Raw genomic sequence first — 19,314 nt, 5'->3', positions numbered from 1 at the left:
TTATCGAACCGGGAAGCTGCGAGATGTGGGCACCCCTGCCCTTTGCCCAAAACCTTGGCCCACACTCCTGGAGCGCCCATGTGCCATCTCACTCAGGGGGGGCCAGCAGGGGATGCGAGCGGAACCGCAGGCCCATCGAGGTCCTGCCTCTGGAAAGCAAGAAGTTGCGGAGTCATGAAGTTGGAGGGAGGGGGACTGCGGCGACCCCCCTGCTCAGGTCCTTTCACTGGCTTTGGGAGCCCAGTCCAGCAGCTGTTGCAGCTTTTATAGGATATATACACAAGCATTTGGGGGGAAGGGGGGCAGTGCGTAGCTCTCCTAGCATTTTAGGACCCATGACCCCGAGAAGGTTAAGAGCAATTCATCTAATCAGAATCCACTGTCACTCCCAGTCTACAAACGAGGAAGATTGAAGCCTGATAGGGTGTGACTTGCTGAGCTCCCTCACCTGGTGAGTCACAGCTGAAACCAGCTCCTGGTTCCTTTGCTCTTCACCACTCAGCATTTATGTGTCCAATCCACCCCACGGCAGGTCTTTGCACAGCAGGAGATCCAAGGCTAAGGCAGACCAGCCACTGCTGGGGGAGGGGGCTCTGCTGGTCTCTCTTTTGGAGATTAAGAAGTGAGTACCCATGGACCAGTAGGAGTTAGCTGGGTAGTGAAGTGCTGCAGAGGGTGTTTCTAGCAGAAAACAGCAAGTGCAAAGGTCCAGAGGAGAGGGGAACCTCAAACGTTCCTTGTGATTAGATCACAGGGAACAGAAACCTGAAGAGGAAAGATGCTCTGGATAGGGACCGAAGTCCCCTCCTGCCAAAGCACTCTGGCTCACCCTGTGTCCCACCGTACCCAGAATCACTTTCACCAACGTGTGGCTCTCTGGACTATGTTCCATTGTTCACCCAATGGGCATTGATCACCTCCTATATATATACATGCTACTGGGTTCACCTGGGCATAAGAGGGTGAAGACCCACGGCTTCAGCCCCCTCTGAAGGAGGCAGACATCAACTCAGTTATTACCCCATAATTAATCGAAAGAAGAATGGGTGCTAAGAAAGTGCAGAATCGAAGAGTTAGAGTAGGCATAAATCAGACACAGGGAGTTATGGCAGGAGTGGGGAAGATTGCTTTGGCACAGTGGAGGAATAGTAGAAATATGCTTAGTGTTGCTTAGAGAGAAAGGAGGGGAAACGTTATGGCAGGGCTGGGTGGGCTATGGGAGTTTAGATTTTATTCTACTTGGGCTCAGATTTGTACAAACGAAGAAGGATGCAAGGGAGTGGGTTGGACTGGTGAGAGAGGAAGCAGGGAGTCCAAACAAAAGTCCAGGGAGAGAGAGTGGTGTCTCAAACTAGGGAGGGGATGGGCACAAGAGGAAAATAGATGAACTCGGTAACTATTTAGGATGCACCATATAAAAATTTAACTCACACTGGATTATATACCTAAATGTAAACCCTAAAACTATAAAAATTCTAGAAGAAATCTTATGAAAAATCTTAATGGTCTTGGGTTTGGCAAAGATTTCTTAAATATGTCACATAAAGCATAAACAATAAAAGAAAAAAAATTGAACTTCATCAAAATAAAACACTTATTCTTTAAAAGGTACTAGTATCGCCCGGCCAGCATGGCTCAGTGGTTGAGCGTCCACCCATGCACCAAGAGGTTGCTGGTTCGATTCCCAGGTTATGGGCCCTATCCCCAGTGAGGGGGCATGTAGGAGGCCGCCAATCGATGTTCTAATTGACATTTCTATCTCTCTCTCTCGCTCTACATTAATAAAGGAAAAATAATAAAATAAAATAAAGGTACTGGTATGAAAAGACAAAAATTAGGAGGAAATAATTGCCAAAATTATATCTGAGGATTTAGAATATATAAATAACTTTTACTTACAACTTAAAAATAATTAAATAAAAATGGGGAAAAGATTTGAACAGACATCTTCCTCAAGAAAGCTTAGGAATGGGACAGAATCAAGAGGAGGTTGTCTAGGGAAAGAAGAAACATCTGTAACAAAAATAATTTAACGAATAAAAAAAAAGGCCCACTGGTGTGGCTCAGTGGTTGAGCATCGACCCATGCACCAAGAGGTCACCAGTTCAATTCTCGGTCAGGGCACATGCCCAGGTTGTGAGTCCAATCCCCAGTGGAGAGCATGCAGGAGGTGGCCAATCGATGTTTCTATCTCCCCTTCCTCTCTCTGGGAAAAAAAAATTTAAAAAACCATATTTTTAAGAAAAGATACAAGAATGGTAAATAAGATATGAAAAATTGCCCAATGAATTATTCACTGGGGAAATGCAAATTAAATCTAGAAGACCCCATGGTTGGAGTAGTGTCAGTCCACAGAACAAAGGGTCTCCACTTGGATGCCTGGTCAAGGGCATGTACCTGGGTTGCAGGTTCTATCCCCAACCCGGTTGGGTCCTGTGGGAGGCAACCAAACAATCAATGTGTCCCTCTCACATTGACATTGATGTTTCTCTCAATCTCTCTCTCTCTTTCTCTCTCTCTCTCTCTCTCTCTCTCTCTCTCTCTTCCTTTTTTCCTCCCACTCTAAAACAACAAAACAAAACAAAAAACTAGAAGGAACACCATTACACATGTATTAGAACAGCTAAAATTAAAAAGACTGATCATTGCCTTGGCCAGTATGGTTGTTGCTGGTTCGATTCCAGGTGACAGTACATGCCCTGGTTTCAGGCTGGATCCCTTGGGGGGAGGGGGGCAGATGCAGGAGGCAGCTGATTGATGTTTGTCTCTCTAAAATCAATAAAAAACATATTTAAAAATTAATAAAAGACTGATCTGCCCTGGCCGGTTTGGCTCAGCAGTTAGAGCATCCGTCCATGAATCAAAGAGTCAAGGGCATGAACCTCAGTCCCTGGCCCTGGATGGGGGGGTCATGCGGGATGCAACCAATCGATGTGTCTCTCTCACATCGATGTTTCTTTCTCTCTATCTCTCCTTCCTACTCTGTCTGAAAATAAATGGAAAAATATCCTCAGGTGAGAATTAAAAAAGAAAAATACTGATCACCGTACCAAGGATGTGGAGGAACTGGACCTCTCATACGCTGCTGGTGGGAATTCAGAATGATACGACCACTTTGGAAAACAGTTTGTAGGTTTCTTAAAAAGTTAAACATATATTCAACAATAAACAGAAATGAGGTATTAAGCTACAGAAAGATGGTGAAACCTTAAATGCATATTGCTAAGTAAAAACCAGTATGGAAAACTACATACTGTATGATTTCAACTATATCACCTTCTGGTAAAGGCAAAACTAGAGATAATAAAAAGATCAGTGGGCCCTGGCCGGGTGGTTCAGTTGGTTGGAGCACCATCCTGTGTGTCAAGAGTATTGTGTGTTCCATTCCTCGTCAGGGTACATGTCTAGGTTGCAGTTCCATCCCCGGTCGGGGTGTATACAGGAGGCGGCTGGTAGGTGTTTCTCTCTCACGTGGATGTTTCTCTCTCTCTAAAAATAATTAAAGGGGTGTCCTTGGGTGAGGAGATATATATATATATATATATATATATATATATATGTCAATGGTTGCTAAGGGTTCAGGGGAGGAGGGGAGGAATGAATGGGGAAGCACAGGGCAGTGAAACTATTCTGTATGATACTGTGATGGTGGATGCATGACATGCATGTGTCAACCCATATGATGTACAACACTAAGAGTGAGTCCTAATGTAAACTATGAACTTTAGTTAATAATAATGTATCAATATTGGTTCATCAGTTGTAACCAATGTATCACAGAAATGCAAGATGTTAATAATAGAAGAAACTGTGTCAGGGGGAGAGGGGGTATATGGAAATTCTACTTTCTGAGCAATTTTTCTGTAAACCTAAAACTTCTCTGAAAAATAAAGTCTACCTTTAAAAAAGAAAGCACAAGCACGCATGCGCGCACACACACACACACACACACACACAAAACGCTAAACAAACACATGTGACTCAGCCATTCCTAGGCAATTACCCAAGAGAAACAAAAGCATATGTCCATACAATGACTTGTGTATGAATCTTCACAGTAGTTTTACTTGTAACAGCCCAACCTAGAAACAACCAAATGTTCATCCACAAATTGTGAGTGGATAAACAAATCGTGATATATATGATATAGAATACAACTCAGCAATAAAAAGGAACAATAATGGATGAATCTCAGAATACTTTATACTGAATATAAGAAGCCAGATAAGAGTACATACTATATAACTCTACTTATATGAAAATTCTAGAAAAAGAATACCAGTTTAGTGACAGAAAACCGATCTGTGATTGACTGATGGTGTTGGCAGATGGGAAAGGGTGGGAGGTAGGGATCATCAAGGGGCTTGAGGAAACTTATTGAGGTGATAGATATGTTCGATATCTTGATTATGGTAATGGTTTCATGGGTACATATATATATATGTCAAAACAAAAATGTACATTTAAAGTATATGTGGTTTATTGTATGTCAACTATGCCTTAATAAAAGATGAGGTTTTCAATAAAATTTAAAAAATAGGAAAATGGGAGGACATTTTGTATACAATAAATTATAGACAAACTCAAGATTTAAATGAAAACAATAATACAGTCATCTCAGTGTGGAAAAGGTTTTTTTTTTTTTAAGTTTTTATTATTATTATTATCATTTTTAATCCTCACCCAAGGATATTTTTCTATTTATCATCAGACAGAGTGGGAGGGAGGGACAGAGAGGACGGGAAACATCAATGTGAGAGGGACACATCAACTGGTTGCTTCCTGCAAGACCCAACCAGGGCCGGGGCTGAACTGCAACTGAGGTACGTGCTCTTGACCAGAATCAAACCCGTGACTCATTGGTCTGCGGGTCGATGCTCTTAACCGCTGAGTCAAATCGGCCAGGGCTGGAAGAGTTCTTTTAACCATGACACAAAACCCAGAAGCCACACAAAAACTGATTTAAATAGATTTAAAAGTCTGTAGAGCAAGCCCAAGCCGGTGTGGCTTGGTTGGCTGGGGCGTCACCCTGCGCACCAAAAGGTTGTGGGTTGGCTTCCCAGTCAGGGTACATACCTAGGTTGTAGGGTTCAATCCCCGGTTGGGGCATGTACAGGAGGCAACCGATGTTTCTCTCTCAGTCAATGTCTCTCTCTCTCTCTCAAATCAATAAACACATATCCTGCCCTGGCCGGTTTGGCTCAGCGGATAGAGCATCGGCCCTTGGACCAAAGAGTCTCAAGTTTGATTCTGGTCAAGGGCATGTACCTTGGTTGCAGTTTGTCCCCATCCCTGGTAGGGGTCATTCAGGAGGCAATCAATCGACATGTCTCTCTCACATCGATGTTTCTCTCTCTCTCTCCCTTCCTCCCACTCTGTCTGAAAATAAATGGAAAAATATCCTCAGGTGGGATTTATTTTTTATTTTATTTTTGTTTTTTTTTAATACTGAATTTTAAAAAATCTTTATTGATTTTAGAGAAAGAGGGAGAGAGAGAGATAAACATTGATGAGACAGAAAATGGATTGGCCACCTCCTACATGCCCCCCACTGGGGATCAGGCCCACAACCTGGGCATGTGCCCTGACTGGGAATCGAACAGGTGACTTCTTGGTGCATGGGTCCACGTTAAACCACTGAGCCACACTGGCTGAGCCCCGGGTAAGGATTTTTTTAAAATCATAATCGAGTGTTGGCCTGCACACTGAAGAGTCAACGGTTCCATTCCCGGTCAAGGGATTGTACCTGGGTTGCAGATTTGATCCCTGGCCCTAGTCAGGGTGCATGTGGGAGGCAGCCAATTGATGTGTCTGTCTCACATCAATGTCTCTCTCTCCCTCCCTCTCTTCCACTCTCTCTAAAAATCAATGGAAGCCCTGGCTGGTTTGGCTCAGCGGTTAGAGCATCAGCCCGCAGACCAGAGAGACCTGAGTTCGGTTCCTGCTAAGGGCATGTACCTCGGTTGCAGTTTGTCCCCGGCCCTCATTGGGGTCGGGTGGGTGTCAGTCACTCGATGTGTCTCTCTCACGTTGATGTTTCCCTCTCTCTTTTCCTCTTCTCTCCCTCCCACTCTGTCTGAAGATAAATGCAAAAAAAAAAATGTCCTCGAGTGAGGATAAAAAAACGAAACAAAACAAAACAAAAATCAATGGAAAAATATCCTCGAGTGAGGAGTAACAACAACAACAACAAACATATCATTGGGTGAGGATAAAAAAAATCTGTACAGCCCTGGCTGGTTTGGCTCAGCGGTTAGAGCATCAGCCTGCGGTCCCGAGAGACCAGGTTCGGTTCCCGCTAAGGGCATGTACCTTGGTTGCAGTTTGTCCCCGGCCCTGGTCGGTCATGCAGGTGGCAGCCACTCGATGTGTCCCTTTCACATCAATGTTTCTCTCTCTCTCTTCCTCTCTCTCCCTCCCACTCTACCTGAACAAAAAATGTCCTCAGGTGAGGATAAAAAAAAAAAAAATCTGTACAGCAAAGTCAAAGTGATAAACTGAAGCCAAATACAGTTTACATCTCTTTTTTTTTTTTTATCCTCACCCGAGGACATTTTTCCATTTTTTGTTTAGATAGAGTGGGAAGGAGAGAGAGAGAGAGAAACATTAATGTGAAAGGGACACATCGAGTGATCGCCTCCTGCATAATCTAACCAGGGCCAGGCCAGAGGCAAACTGCAACCAAGGTACATGCCCTTAGCAGGAACCAAACCCGGGTCTCTCTGGACTGCAGGCTGATGCTCTAACCACTGAGTCAAACCGGCCAGGGCTAAAAACATATTTTTAAAAATTGTCACCAAGAGACTATTTTCCATTTACCAGTTTGGCAAAGATAAAATATCAGATACCCTGCCTATTGGTGAGTGTTCTGGAAAACAGCCTTCACATGTTCTGCTGGGGGAGGGGGGCAGTATGGCATAGCCTCTATAGAAGGATAGTTGGCAAAAGTCATCAAAATGACAGTTTTGACCTGGCCTCTGGCTGAACAGTTCTTCTAGGAATTCAATCCACAGATTATTTTCACATTTGATCTATAAATTCCTTACAAAGTCTTGGTGACTCTCTGTAGTACTGTTTGGAATAGCAGAAGTCTGGAAAAAACTAAAATGTTGATCAGTAAGGAACAAGTTACATTATGGTACATCCATAAAGAGGAGCACTATACAGCTGTCAAAAGGAATGTATAGATAAGGGATCATCTTTAAAATGTTAAGTACACAAAAGGATGCATGGAATTCTTTTACATGAGAACATAAGTGCATATTTGTTGTATCTTTTTTCTGACACCACTTCTCACACCAAATGTGTTTTTTTCCCCAGATACCAAATACATGTGGTTTTTCCACACCAATTCTCCAACACCGACTAGGTGCCTACAATTCAATTCAATCCTGACAATAACTGCCCAGAGTCAGCACAGACCCCGTTATGGACTCAGTCCCACAGGATGCTAGCCACAAACGGGATGCCCAGGCGACTCTCACTCTTGTCTGGCCAACTACAAATCAGAGGGCGCCATGACCCCTTCCTCAGGTTTGATAATTGAGCATTAGACACACAGAACTCAGGAAAGTGCTTCACTTACCAGTTTATTTAAAAAGATACAACTCAGGAACAGCCAGATAGAAGAGATGCATGGGGGGGGGGGTGGTTACAGAGCTTCTGTGCCCTCTCCAGGGGAGACCCCCCTCTCGGCACATCTGTGTTCACCCAACCCAGACACTGAATCTCCAGCCCCTCTCCCCTCCCAGAGATGCAGGGGAGCTGAATGTTCCCACCTTCTAGATTGATCTTTCTGATGACCAGCCCCCATCCTGAGTCACTCATTAGCATGTACTCAGGTGTGAGCCAAAGGGGACTGACTACTCCTATGACTCAGGGAATTCTGAGGGTTTAAAGAGCTCTGTGCCAGGAACCAGGGGCAAAGACCGAATACCGCATTTTTATTACAGCACATTTGATGATCTATGTCTGGACCCCTTTTCTGGAAGGATGTGCACTGGTACATTCACTGCTTCCAGGGACAGGAACCAGGGGGCCGGGAGTGAGGAACAGGAGGTGGCTTGGTTCAGTATTCAAAACGTACATGTGACTATGCCACCTCTTTGAAAAACAAATTAAAACTACTTTGTAGTCCTTGTCCTGGCTCTTTTTGTTGTTGTTGTTAATCCTCATCTGAGGATATTTTTTCATTGATTTTTTTTTTTTTTTTTTTTTTTTTTAAGATAGAATGGAAGGGAGAGAGGGGGAGAGAGACAGAGAAACATCGATGTGAGAGAGATATATCGACTGGTTGCCTCCTGAATGACCTGACTGGGCCGGGATTGAATCTGCAACCCAGGTACACACCCTTGACCGGGAATTGAACCTGCAACCCTTCGGTTCTCGTGCTGAAGCTCTAACTGCTAAGCCAAACCGGCCAGGCAAGGCTATCTTTCTAAGAAAACCCTTCCTCATAACCACCCCCACCTGCCAACCCTCATGGGCAAACTTGACATTGTTCAAGGCCCAGTTCAAACCCCACCTCCTCTGGAAAGTCTTCCCTGCGCCTTCATTAACAAATGTACTTTTTTGGGAGGGGGTGTTCTATTACAATAATTGTATTTGATTGCTGCCCAGGGCAAGGACCAAGTCTTATTCCTAAGCAGACCTGGCCCCACAGGCGTTTCTAGACCGAGTATGGAGGTGTTTTTCACTTGAGCTTTTTCTGTCTAATAGGCTCCAGGCCCTCTTCTAAGCTTACACGTCATCTCATTCCATGCCATCCACACTGTAGCTCTCATCACCCACAGGGGGTGTTATGAAGGGGAAACTGAGGCTCAGAATGACTGGCCCCAACAGAAGGAGAAGAGCTTGTGCTCACGGGTCTCAACCACAGACATCTAACCCTGACAGACCCCTCTCCCCCCACCTCCTGCCCTGCCCCCACCCGGGTCGAGGAGCCAGGCCAGGGCCTACGCACAGCTGTGTCCTGTGGACATGAGTTTATTAGAGGGGCCAGAGTTATCGTGGGTACAAGTTGCAGGTTGAGAGGAGGGGGCGGGGGCTTGGGCAGCACTGCCAGCCTGAGGTGAACAAGACAGGAGGACAGGGGGCCACAGCCAGTAGGGCGTCGGGTCAGCGGGCAAGCAGACAAGCTGCTCTTCGCCCTGCAAGAGCCAACGCCTAGGGCACTGGCGGAGGCTTTGGGAGGACTGGGGGAAGAAGGACAGAGGCTCAGAGAGGAAACTTGCCAAGCTTGGAGGTGGCAGAGCTGGGCCGTGTGCCCAGACCTGCTGGCCCCAGGCCCGTGTCTCTTCCTCTCATTCTGTTAGACCCCACACCTGCCTCCCGGGCTCCCAAGCCCACCCTCCAGCTCCTGTCCCCAACTCACTGTGGAGGGTGTAGGTGCCCGGCTCCAGATGTAGCTGGGGGGGCAGGACCATTAGGAAGCCCCCACCCCAGTGGTCTTCAGCCACTGAGAGACAAGCGTGGGAAAGAGGGCAGTACCACTCAGGGTTTGGGGAAGGACACTTGGGTAAGACAGGCAAGGGACAGGGTTGGTGGCAGCAGTGGCTATAGAGAGGGGACAAGCCACAGAGGGAACAGTGGGGTGGTGAGAGGCCAGGGCCCCGGGGGAGGGGGACCTGGGCCTTTGGGCAGCTCCTCTGAGCCCCTCCGTGGTGGGGGCGTCGCTCCCGAGTCCAGGCCCAGTGGGACGGCTCCTTGGCCATGACCTGGCAGGAGGAGAGTGCATGGTAAACGGGGTGGGGGGTCCAGCCTCTTCTCCCCACCCCATCAGGGCCTCACCTCCTCACAACACTGGCGGCTCACGACAGCCCGGAAGCTCATCCTTGCCCACAGCTTGTCCCTCTGACGCAGAAAGTGTGCCACCTGACTATGCCAGTCTTTGCCGAGGGCCCACAGAAAAATCGTACACTTGGCTTCCTCCAGGTCCTCCTCCATATCATTTGCAAGGTACCTGGTCACAAAGGTGGGAGGTGGGCAGAGGCTATAAGCACCAGCCCTGCCATCCTACAGCCCAGAGCAAGGGTGTCCACCGCCCCGGGACGCTCACAGTGCCAAGAACAGGTTGCTGCAGGTGTACTCGCTGAGCTTCAGGTTGGCACGCCGGAAGTAGACCAGCACCATGGCCAGGAGATACTGCGGACAGAAAGGGGGAGATCAGTGTTAGGCGCTCAGGGAGCGGGCACTGCGCCAGACACATTTGCACCCAAGAACGTTCTGGTGGGGGTAGAAAAATGGGTTAAATGGTGAGGAGGGGTCAGCAGAGGCAAGGCTTAAAAAGGCTGGTGCTCCCTCCACCAGACTAGGGGACCCAATGAATTAGCAGCATGTGAGCCCCATGAATTCACCCTTCCCCAAGTGACCCCAACTTCTACCCACACTGTGTCCCCTCACCTTATCTGAAATCTGGAAACAGGGATCTCTGGAGAGGAATTCCTGAAGGAAACTGTGCTCTGGGGGTAGGGCAGAGAAAGGATACATTGGGGTTACCATCCACCTCCCACAAGACAAGAGGGGCATCAGAAGCTCCAAAGCCCAAGGCTCCACTGAACCCACTTTCTGGCACGATACCCCTCACCTGCCAAACCAGGTCACCTGAGAATAAAAGAACAGAGACTTCAGACCCTTGCATGGGCAGTTTGAGATCCCACCTCTCATGCCTGTTTCCTTTCTTTCTAAATTAAAAAAAAATTTTTTTATCCTCACCAGAGGACATCCTTCCATTTTTTGTTCAGACAGAGTGGGAGGGAGAGAGAGGAAGAGAGAGAGAGAGAGGAGAGAGAAAGAGAGAGAGAGAGAGAGAAACATCGATGTGAAAGGGACACATCGAGTGGCTGCCACCCGCACAACCACAGGGCCAGGGACAAACTGCAACTGAAGTACGTGCCCTTAGCGGGAACCGAACCCGGGTATCTCTGGACCACAGGCCAATGCTCTAACTGCTGAGCCAAACCGGCCAGGGCCAAATTTTTAATTTTTTTATTAGTTTATTTGTTACAAATGTTTCTCCTTTGTTCCCCATTGACACCCTCCTCCCTATCCACCTCCACCCCCACCCCGTTCCCACTAGAATCTGTTTCAAACTTGGTCCCTATAGCCCCTCCCATGCCAGCCCCCAAGTCAAGTCACCCAGAAGGCTGAGGAAGGCCTGGAGCTCCTGGTGTTGGCGGGAACAGAGAGACCCACTGCCCCCATCTTGATGGCTCCAGCCACACAGCTTCACCTGGATGGCAACCTCATGGACAGGGTCTTGGGCTTCACTCATCTTATAGGGGGTGGGGACTGGGTGGGGTGGGGATGGGTGACCTGTAGAGAAAGGAACCCGAGGACTTAGCACCTGTCCCCTCACCCCCAACAAATCAAGGGGTTTGGTGAGGCTGGCCTGAGAGAGGCCCTCCAGAAGGTAGGGATGAAGATGGAGACTTGGGGGCTCGGAATAGAAGGAAACTGGGAGGCCTGCAGGGTGGGGAGGCCAGAAAAGCAGCGGAGATCCTGCAGGCTGCAGCTCTTGCTTTGACCCAGCCACTCCAGGCCGGGCCAGAGAGTAAGAACAGCAGCCACCGGCAGCACTGAGGGGACCTAAGTGCCTGGAGCTGTGCTAAATGCTCGACGGGCATCGTCTCATTTCATCCTGGTAGAAGGTAGAACCAAAGACCCACTTTACAAACACAGAAACAAGGGCGAAGACTCATGGCCACCTAAACGTGGCGCCTGTCTGACCCCCAAAGCCAGAGTTTGATTACTCCTCTTGCCCCCCAACTCATAACCATCCCCTTACCATGCACCAAAGTGGCAGACTTTACAAAACCACCAACACCTTACTTCACAGAGGGGAAACTGAGGCCCAGAAAGAAGAATGTTACTATACAAATACCTGGGTTTAAGCAAGTTGAGGTAGGGCTACCTCAAACATTTCAAGCTATGGAGAGAGACGCCACCTAAAGGACTCAGGAGAAGGCGCCGTCCACCACCCTGTGGTCAGCCTGGGAGCCTCCATGTAGGACCCCACAAGCAGCCCAGCCTCCTCCCTCACTCTCCAGAAGCCTCACCTGAGCTCAGAGATTACCTACAGCATAACTAGCAGCCTCCTGCTACGGCATTTATATAGCCTCAGAGCTGCCCCGCCCACAGCCCTCCACCAATCAGACCCCTTCCTGGGAGTGGGGCTTCGGGCCATCCCCACCTACCTCTACCTGGAGTAAATCCAGCCTCCACCGCTTGCCTCCCCAGCTGCCCAAGGTAAAAATTTCTCCAAAGCTTCATCACCTACAAAGAGGGGTGAAGGCAGACCAGCTGGACCCCAGGCCCTGAAAGGCGGCAGGGCCCCCTCCCCACCTCTTTACAAATGAGGAGCCAAGGTGCAGCCAGGAAATGAGGCCTGGATGAGGCCTGGGCTGTGACAGGTGACTGGTGGGTAAATTAAAATTAGCTGATTGTGCCTTGCTGAGGCAGGGATGCCGTGTGTTCTTCAGATCCAGGAATCCCAAAACCTGGGAGCCAGAGAGGAGAGTGTCCTGGAGTGAGAATTCCCAGAGGCCACATCGCCTTCCCAAGATCCTTTGAGGTAGGGAGAGCCTGACCCGTGGCTCCAAGATTGTAGAGGAGGCCTTTAGCCAAAACCACCAAGCTGCCGCTGCCTGCCCCTCCGCCTGCAACATTAGGCCTTTGGCCTTCCTGTCTTCACTGGCTACGTACTCTGTACAATCCTATGGACAATCAGCACCTACGTTACTTTCCACACTTGACCGGTATCTTTTGTCCCCCAATTTGTTTTGTGTGCGGTAAAATATACATAACATAAAATTTACTACCGTAATCATTTTTAAGTTTAGTGGTTTTAAGTACATTCATATTGTATTGGCTCGACCACATGAATCCACCAAGGCTCAGTGGATTCAGCATCATCCCATGGACTGAGAGGTCCCCATTGGATTTTGGGTCAGGGCACATGCCCCGGTTGTGCGCTGGATCCCCAGTAGGGGGCGAACAGGAGGCAGCCCATCCATGTTGATGATCAGTGTTGATGTCTCTCTCTCACTGATGTGTCTATCTCTCTTTCCCTCTCTCTTCATTTATTTATTTTTTCTTTATTGATTTTAGAGAGAGAGGAAAGGAGAGGGAGAGAGATATAAAAACATCAATGAGCGAGAACACTGATAGGCCGCCTCCTGCGTGCCCCCCACTGTAGATCAGGCCCACAACCTGGGCATGTGCCCTGACCAGGAATCCAATTGGCGACCTCTTGGTGCATGCATGGGTCGATGTTCAACCACTGAGCCACACCGGCTGAGCCTTTCTCTCTCTCTAAAAAAATCAATAAAAACAGCCCTGGCCGGTTTGGCTCAGCAGTTAGAGCGCCGGCCCACAGTCCAGAGAGACCTAGGTTTGGTTCCCACTAAGGGCATGTATCTAGGTTGCCATTTGTCCCCAACCCTGGCTGGGATCATGCAGGAGGCGGCCACTCAATGTGTCCCTTTCACATCGGTGTTTCTCTCCCCCCCCCCCACTCCCTCCCATTCTATCTGAACAAAAATGGAAAAATGTCCTCGGGTAAGGATAAAAAGAAAAAAAAATCAATTAAAACATACATATATATATAAAGTATATTCATATTGTGAAACATTCATCTCCAGAACTCTTCATCTTGCAAAACTGGATTTCTCTACCCATAAAACACTACTCCCCATTCCCCCTCTTCCTCCCCTGGTGTCACCTTTCTATTTTATTCTTTTTTTAAAAAGGAATTTCTGAACTCTTCAGTCCCACCTACCAGTGCCCAACGCTTACCCTCCTCTCCCCCGGCTCCCTCGGGGTCCGCCATGGCCAAAGCCTACGACCACCTCTTCAAGTTGCTGCTGATCGGGGACTCGGGGGTGGGCAAGACTTGTCTGATCATTCGCTTTGCAGAGGACAACTTCAACAGCACTTAATCTCCACCACCGGGATTGATTTCAAGATCCGCACTGTGGATACAGAGGGGAAGAAGATCAAACTGCAAGTCTGGGACACAGCTGGCCACGAGCGATTCAAGACATAACTACTGCCTATTACCGTGGAGCCATGGGCATTATTCTAGTATACGACATCACTGATGAGAAATCCTTTGAGAATATTCAGAACTGGATGAAGAGCATCAAAGAGAATCCTCAGCTGGGGTGGAGTGCCCCTGCTGGGAACACGTGTGACATGGAGGCCAAGAGGAAGGTCCAGAAGGAGCAGCCTGAGAAGTTGGCTCGGGAGCACGGAATCCGATTTTTTGAGACTAGTGGCAAGTCCAGTATGAATGTGGACGAGGCTTTCAGTTCCTGGCCCGGGATATCTTGCTGAAGGTCAAGACACCGGAGCCTGGGAAACAGCAGCGAGCCCTCCAGCGCTGACCTGAAAACTTGCGACAGAAAGACCACCAAGTGCTCCCTGGGCTGAGACCCCTTCCTGCCTCCCTACCCTAAGCCTGGAGGTTGAACCCGAGGGGAGCAGGGCTGAGGGGCTGAACGGGGGAGAGATAGCAGGTGGCGCTGGGAAAGATAAAGATGGGTGGGTGGTGAAAGAACGGGGAGAAAATAGAGAAGAAAATAAGGAAAGTGAGAGAGGAAAGAGGAAAAGAAAGAGGAAAGGAGGTAGAATAGAGAGGGAAGAAGCAATAAGGGAAAGATCGAGGAAGTGAAAAAAGGTAAGAAGGAGGTAGGAAGAGAGGGAGGAGAAAAGGAAGGATAGATAACCCTGGGCCTCAGTCCTTCCTGGGTTTCCAGGGCAAACATAAATGTAAATAAATAATTGATTTATTTTGTTACTGGATCAGGCTTTAGGGTCCTGTGAGAGACTGGCTCAGCATCACCCCCTGAAAGTCTGGCCCTATTCTGTCACTCTGCGTGGTCTTTCTCACTATTAAAGACTTCCATTTACAAAATAAATAAATAAATATAAAAAGAAATTTCTTTCTTGCCCAGGCCAGTGTGGCTCAGTGATTGAGCGTCGACCCATGTACCAAGAGGTCGCCAGTTCGATTCCTGGTCAGGGCACATGCCCAGGTTGTGGCTCAAATCCCCAGTGGAGGGCATGTAGGAGGCAGCCAATTGATTTTGTCTCTCATCGATGTTTCTACCTCTCTCTCCCTCTCCCTCTCTCTCTTTAAAGATCAATAAAGAAAAAAATAAGAATTTCTTTCTTGCCCTGGCCGGTTTGGCTCAGCAGTTACAGCGTTGGCCTGTGGACCAATGAGTCGCGGGTTTGATTCTGGTCAAAGGCACGTACCTCAGTTGCCGTTTGTCCCAAGCCCTGGTTGGGGTCGTGCAAGAGGCAGCCACTCAATGTGTCCCTTTCATGTCGATGTTTCTGTCTGTCTCCTCTCTTTCTTTCTCTCCCTCCCACTCTATCTGAACAAAAATGGAAGAATGTTCTCAGGGGAGGATAAGAAAAAGAAGTCACGCCCTGGCCGGCTTGACTCTTCGGTTAGAGCGTCGGCCTGCGGTCCAGAGAGACCCGGGTTCGGTTCCCGCTAAGGGCATGTACCTCGGTTGCAGTTTGTAGCCACCCCGGTTGGTCATGCGGGTGGCAGCCACTCAATGTGTCCCTTTCACATCGATGTTTCTCTCTCTCTCCCCCTCCCTCCCTCCCACTCTATCTCAACAAAAAATGGAGAAATGTCCTCGGGTAAAGATAAAAAAAAAAAAGAAGTCACGAAAGATAAGCAGAGGGAGTTCAAGCAGCTGAGGGATGTAGCGGCTGCCTGTGTTCCCATTCCCCAATGTTTCCTCCCCAAACAAAGCAGAACAAGAATGGGAAATAAAAGTTTGCTAAAAACACAGCCTCAGCAAACTTCAAAATGACTGTAAATAACAAGAAACTCGGAATCCCTGCGTGGACCCCTCACGCCCCTGCCTCACCTCCACCTGCCACAGGCTTTGTGCCAAGAAAACCCAGAGAGGGAACAGGATGGTTGGCAGCTCCGGCCAAGGTCGATCTAGAACCTTCACAGGAAAGATGAGGTCCTTCTGTAGTCTTAAAATACCAGGGAAATGTCCTGGGAGATAAGAGGGAAGGAACTTAAAAGGCATGTGGGGTTTGAAGGGTCAGCCTTTTAAATGCATAGGGTCTGGGATAGGGAATAAAGGCCAGGAAAAAAACAACAACAACGAGAGAGAGAGAGAGAGAGAGAGAGAGAGAGAGAGAGAAGTGCCCTGGGCAATTGAGTGATGAAGGGAGGAAAAACGCAAAAAGGAAAAATGTAGGGTCTTGCCAGACAAAAGAGAAACAAAAAAATCAGAAGACACAAACCCCTCCTCTCACCAAACAAACAAAAATCCACAAAAACATCTGGACTTTGTTATATTGACAAAAGAGTGTGCTATTGAACTAGGAATCTTGTAAAACACTCCAATACCACACAAATGAACAGGAAGATTAACCGATTCGTGAGGAGCTATAATTTTTTTTTCTTTATTGGTTTTTAGAGAGAGAGAGGAAGGGAGAGGGAGAGTGAAATAGAAACATCGATGAGAGAGAACATTGATTGGCTGCCTCCTGCATGCCACCACTGGGGATCGGGCCCACAACGGGGCATGTGCCCTGAATGGGAATTGAACTGGCAACCTCTTGGTGCAAGGGTTGTCATGCAACCCCTGAGCCACACCGGCCAGGCTGTGAGCTATGATTTAAAAACAAACAAACAAAAATTAGAGAATAAAATCTAAGACATGTCAACTGCGGAAAATACCCACTGGAAAATACCATGAATCCAAAGAAGCAAAATATTCACAAAAAATAGATTGGATATTGGATATTGAATAAGAAAGAGTGCAAGTTGAATTACTTTATGGTCACAAAGAAATCGTCAGTAAGTTCAATAAAGTAGAAATATAAACAATATTTTCTGAGTACAATGTAATATGACAAATTATTAAAGACAGAACAAAATTAGATGAAAATAAAGTGGAATACAAAATTTCTAAAAAAATGATAATGAAAATATTCCAAATCAGACTTTATGAGATACATTTAAAGGAGAATTCATAGCAAGAAACACTTTCATCATTAAAAATTAAAGAATGGGAAAAAAGCCCTGGCAGGTTTGGTTCAGCAGTTAGAGCGTCAGCCCGTGGACCGAAGAGTCGAGGGTTCGATCCCAGTCAAGGACCCTCAGTTGCAGTTCATCTCTGGCCCTAGTTGGGGTTGTCAGGGAGGCAACCAGTCAATGTGTCTCTGTCACATCAATGTTTCTTTCTCTCTCACTCCCACTCTATCTGAAGATTGGGGGGGGGGGGGTGAAAATGGATTAAATTCCCAGCTCAAAGAAAACTAGAAAAAGAACAAGAAGTAAGCCAAAAGAAAGCACAAAGAGGGAAAGAATACAAAACAAGCAGATGCTTGGCCCACGTGGCTCAGTGGATTGAGCATCATCCTATATGTACCAAAAGGTCACCAGTTGCGCCCGGCTGGTGTGGCTCAGTGGTTGAGCATCAACCTGTGCACCAAAAGGTCATCAGATTGATACCCGGTCAGGGCACATGCCCAGGTTGTGGGCCTGATTCCCCAGTGGGGGACATACAGGAGGCGGCCAATCAATGTTCTCTTACATTGATGTTTCTATCTCTCACCCTCTCCCTTCCTCTCTCTCTAAAATCAATAAAGAAAAATTATTTAAAAAAAAAAAAAAAGGTCAACAGTTGGGTTCTGGGTCAGGGCACCCAGGTTGTGTGCTCCATCCCCAGTAGGGGCATCCAGGAGACAGCTGATCCATGTTTCTCTCACATCGATATTTCTATCTCTCTCTCTCAAAAATCAATAAAAGCAGAGATTAATGAAAAACAGAAATTAGACCTGGATTTTTGGAAAAATTAACAAATGGAGAAACCACTAGTTAACGTGTTCAATAAAAAAAGGGAGCCCTGGCCGGTTTGGCTCAGCGGTTGGAGCGTCGGCCTGCGGTACAGAGAGACCCGGGTTCAGTTCCCGCTAAGGTCACGTACCTCGGTTGCAGTTTGTCCCCGGCCCTGGTTGGTCGTGCGGGTGGCAGCCACTCGATGTGTCCCTTCACATCGATGTTTCTCTCTCTCTCTCTCTTCCTCTCTCTCCCTCCCGCTCTATCTGAACAAAAAATGGAAAAATGTCCTCGGGTGAGGATAAAAAAGAAAAAAAAAGGGAGAAAGCACATACAAATAAGAAATGAAAAGAGAAAAATAACTGTTGAAGCAAGAAATTTTTAAGAATATTAAGATTGACTTCCATTTAACTGGAAAACATTATTTTAAAACCCAGTTATTTAAAGCCTGGAAATTATCCTAAAGGCATCTTCAGAAAATGCAGAGGCATTCATTCAAGGAAGTCTTACTAAGAGCAGTGTGAGTCTGTGGCATTTGAGCCTCGCCCACTCCTTTCCCCTCCCCTCCCCCTCCGGTCTCATGGAAGCTCTGCTCCAAGCACTCTCTCTCTAGACAGTTTGGCCAAGAAAACAGAGGCCTCCCTTTCCCACTCCAATTCCCATTTCCCAGGGTAGAGCTACAGTTTCACCGCAGGAGGGGTAGTCAGTTTGTCATCCTCTTGTCATGGAATCTCTATTTCTGGCAGGTAATAGAGGACTGGTCATCTTGTTCCCCATGCAACTCCACGACAGGCCTGAAACACTCTAGGACAGGGATTCCATGGCAGCAGGGAGAAGTCAGGAAGACCAGGAGCCACAATCTCCCACCCCAGCTTATAGAGCAGAGGTCTCACTCCCTGATCGTCAGCTGTCCCCCCCTCCCCGTGCCCACAGGATGGGGCAGAGATTCTGCCCAGGTGGAAAGGCAGGCCCTTGAGGATGAAGAGTATAAAATGTTACAGCCACTCTGGAAGACAGTTCGACGGTTTCTTACAAAGCTAAACATACCCTTTCCATACAATCCAGCAGTTATGCTCCTTGATAGTTACCAAAGGAGTTAAAAACTTATGTCTAACAAAAACCTGCACACAGATGTTTATATGAGCTTTATTCATAATTGCCAAGACAGAAAGCAACTAAGATGTCCTTCAGTAGATTAATGGATAAACAAAACTGTGGTAGCCTGGCTGGTGTGGCTCAGTGAATGAGCACTGTCCCGTGCACCAGGAGGTCACTGGTTTGATTCCTGGTCAGAGCACATGCCCAGGCTGTGGGCCAAATCCCCAGTGGGGCCATGCAGGAGGCAGCCAATTGATGTTCTCTCTCATCAGTGTTTCTATCTCTCTCCCTCTCCCTTCAAAAAAAAAACCAAAAAAACAACAACTAACAAGCCAAACAGTGGTATATCCATAAAATAGAATATTATTCAGTGATAAAAAGAAATGAGCTAT

At 47.4% G+C, this 19,314-nt stretch overlaps 1 protein-coding gene and 1 pseudogene across 1 annotated transcript; one reads left to right on the top strand and one right to left on the bottom strand.

Annotated features, from left to right (window-relative positions):
* Positions 1–9,165: 9,165 nt before the first annotated feature.
* On the bottom strand, positions 9,166–11,272 carry SPDYC (speedy/RINGO cell cycle regulator family member C). The gene is made up of 6 exons (XM_036259674.1): positions 11,137–11,272; positions 10,402–10,460; positions 10,058–10,143; positions 9,790–9,961; positions 9,374–9,716; positions 9,166–9,194 (listed from the first exon to the last, which is right to left on the bottom strand). Exons 1-6 carry the CDS (start codon positions 11,270–11,272, stop codon positions 9,166–9,168), a joined length of 825 nt encoding a protein of 274 aa, XP_036115567.1.
* Positions 11,273–13,826: 2,554 nt separating this feature from the next.
* LOC118628382 lies at positions 13,827–14,430 on the top strand (annotated as a pseudogene).
* The last annotated feature ends 4,884 nt before the right edge of the window (positions 14,431–19,314 follow it).

The sequence above is a fragment of the Molossus molossus genome, unplaced genomic scaffold (genome assembly GCF_014108415.1).
Source record: "Molossus molossus isolate mMolMol1 unplaced genomic scaffold, mMolMol1.p scaffold_m16_p_13, whole genome shotgun sequence".
Taxonomy (NCBI): domain Eukaryota; kingdom Metazoa; phylum Chordata; class Mammalia; order Chiroptera; family Molossidae; genus Molossus; species Molossus molossus.
This window is presented reverse-complemented; position numbering and strand designations above follow the sequence as displayed.

Bases quoted from the DNA above. Each gene is read 5' to 3' on its own strand.
- SPDYC (XM_036259674.1), bottom strand. From the start codon at position 11,272: ATGAGTGAAGCCCAAGACCCTGTCCATGAGGTTGCCATCCAGGTGAAG. The intron at 10,144-10,401 runs GTGAGGGGACAC...TTCTGTCCGCAG, and splicing joins GTTTCCAGATTTCAGATAAG to TATCTCCTGGCCATGGTGCT. The intron at 9,962-10,057 runs GTGAGCGTCCCG...CTTTGTGACCAG, and splicing joins AGCAACCTGTTCTTGGCACT to GTACCTTGCAAATGATATGG.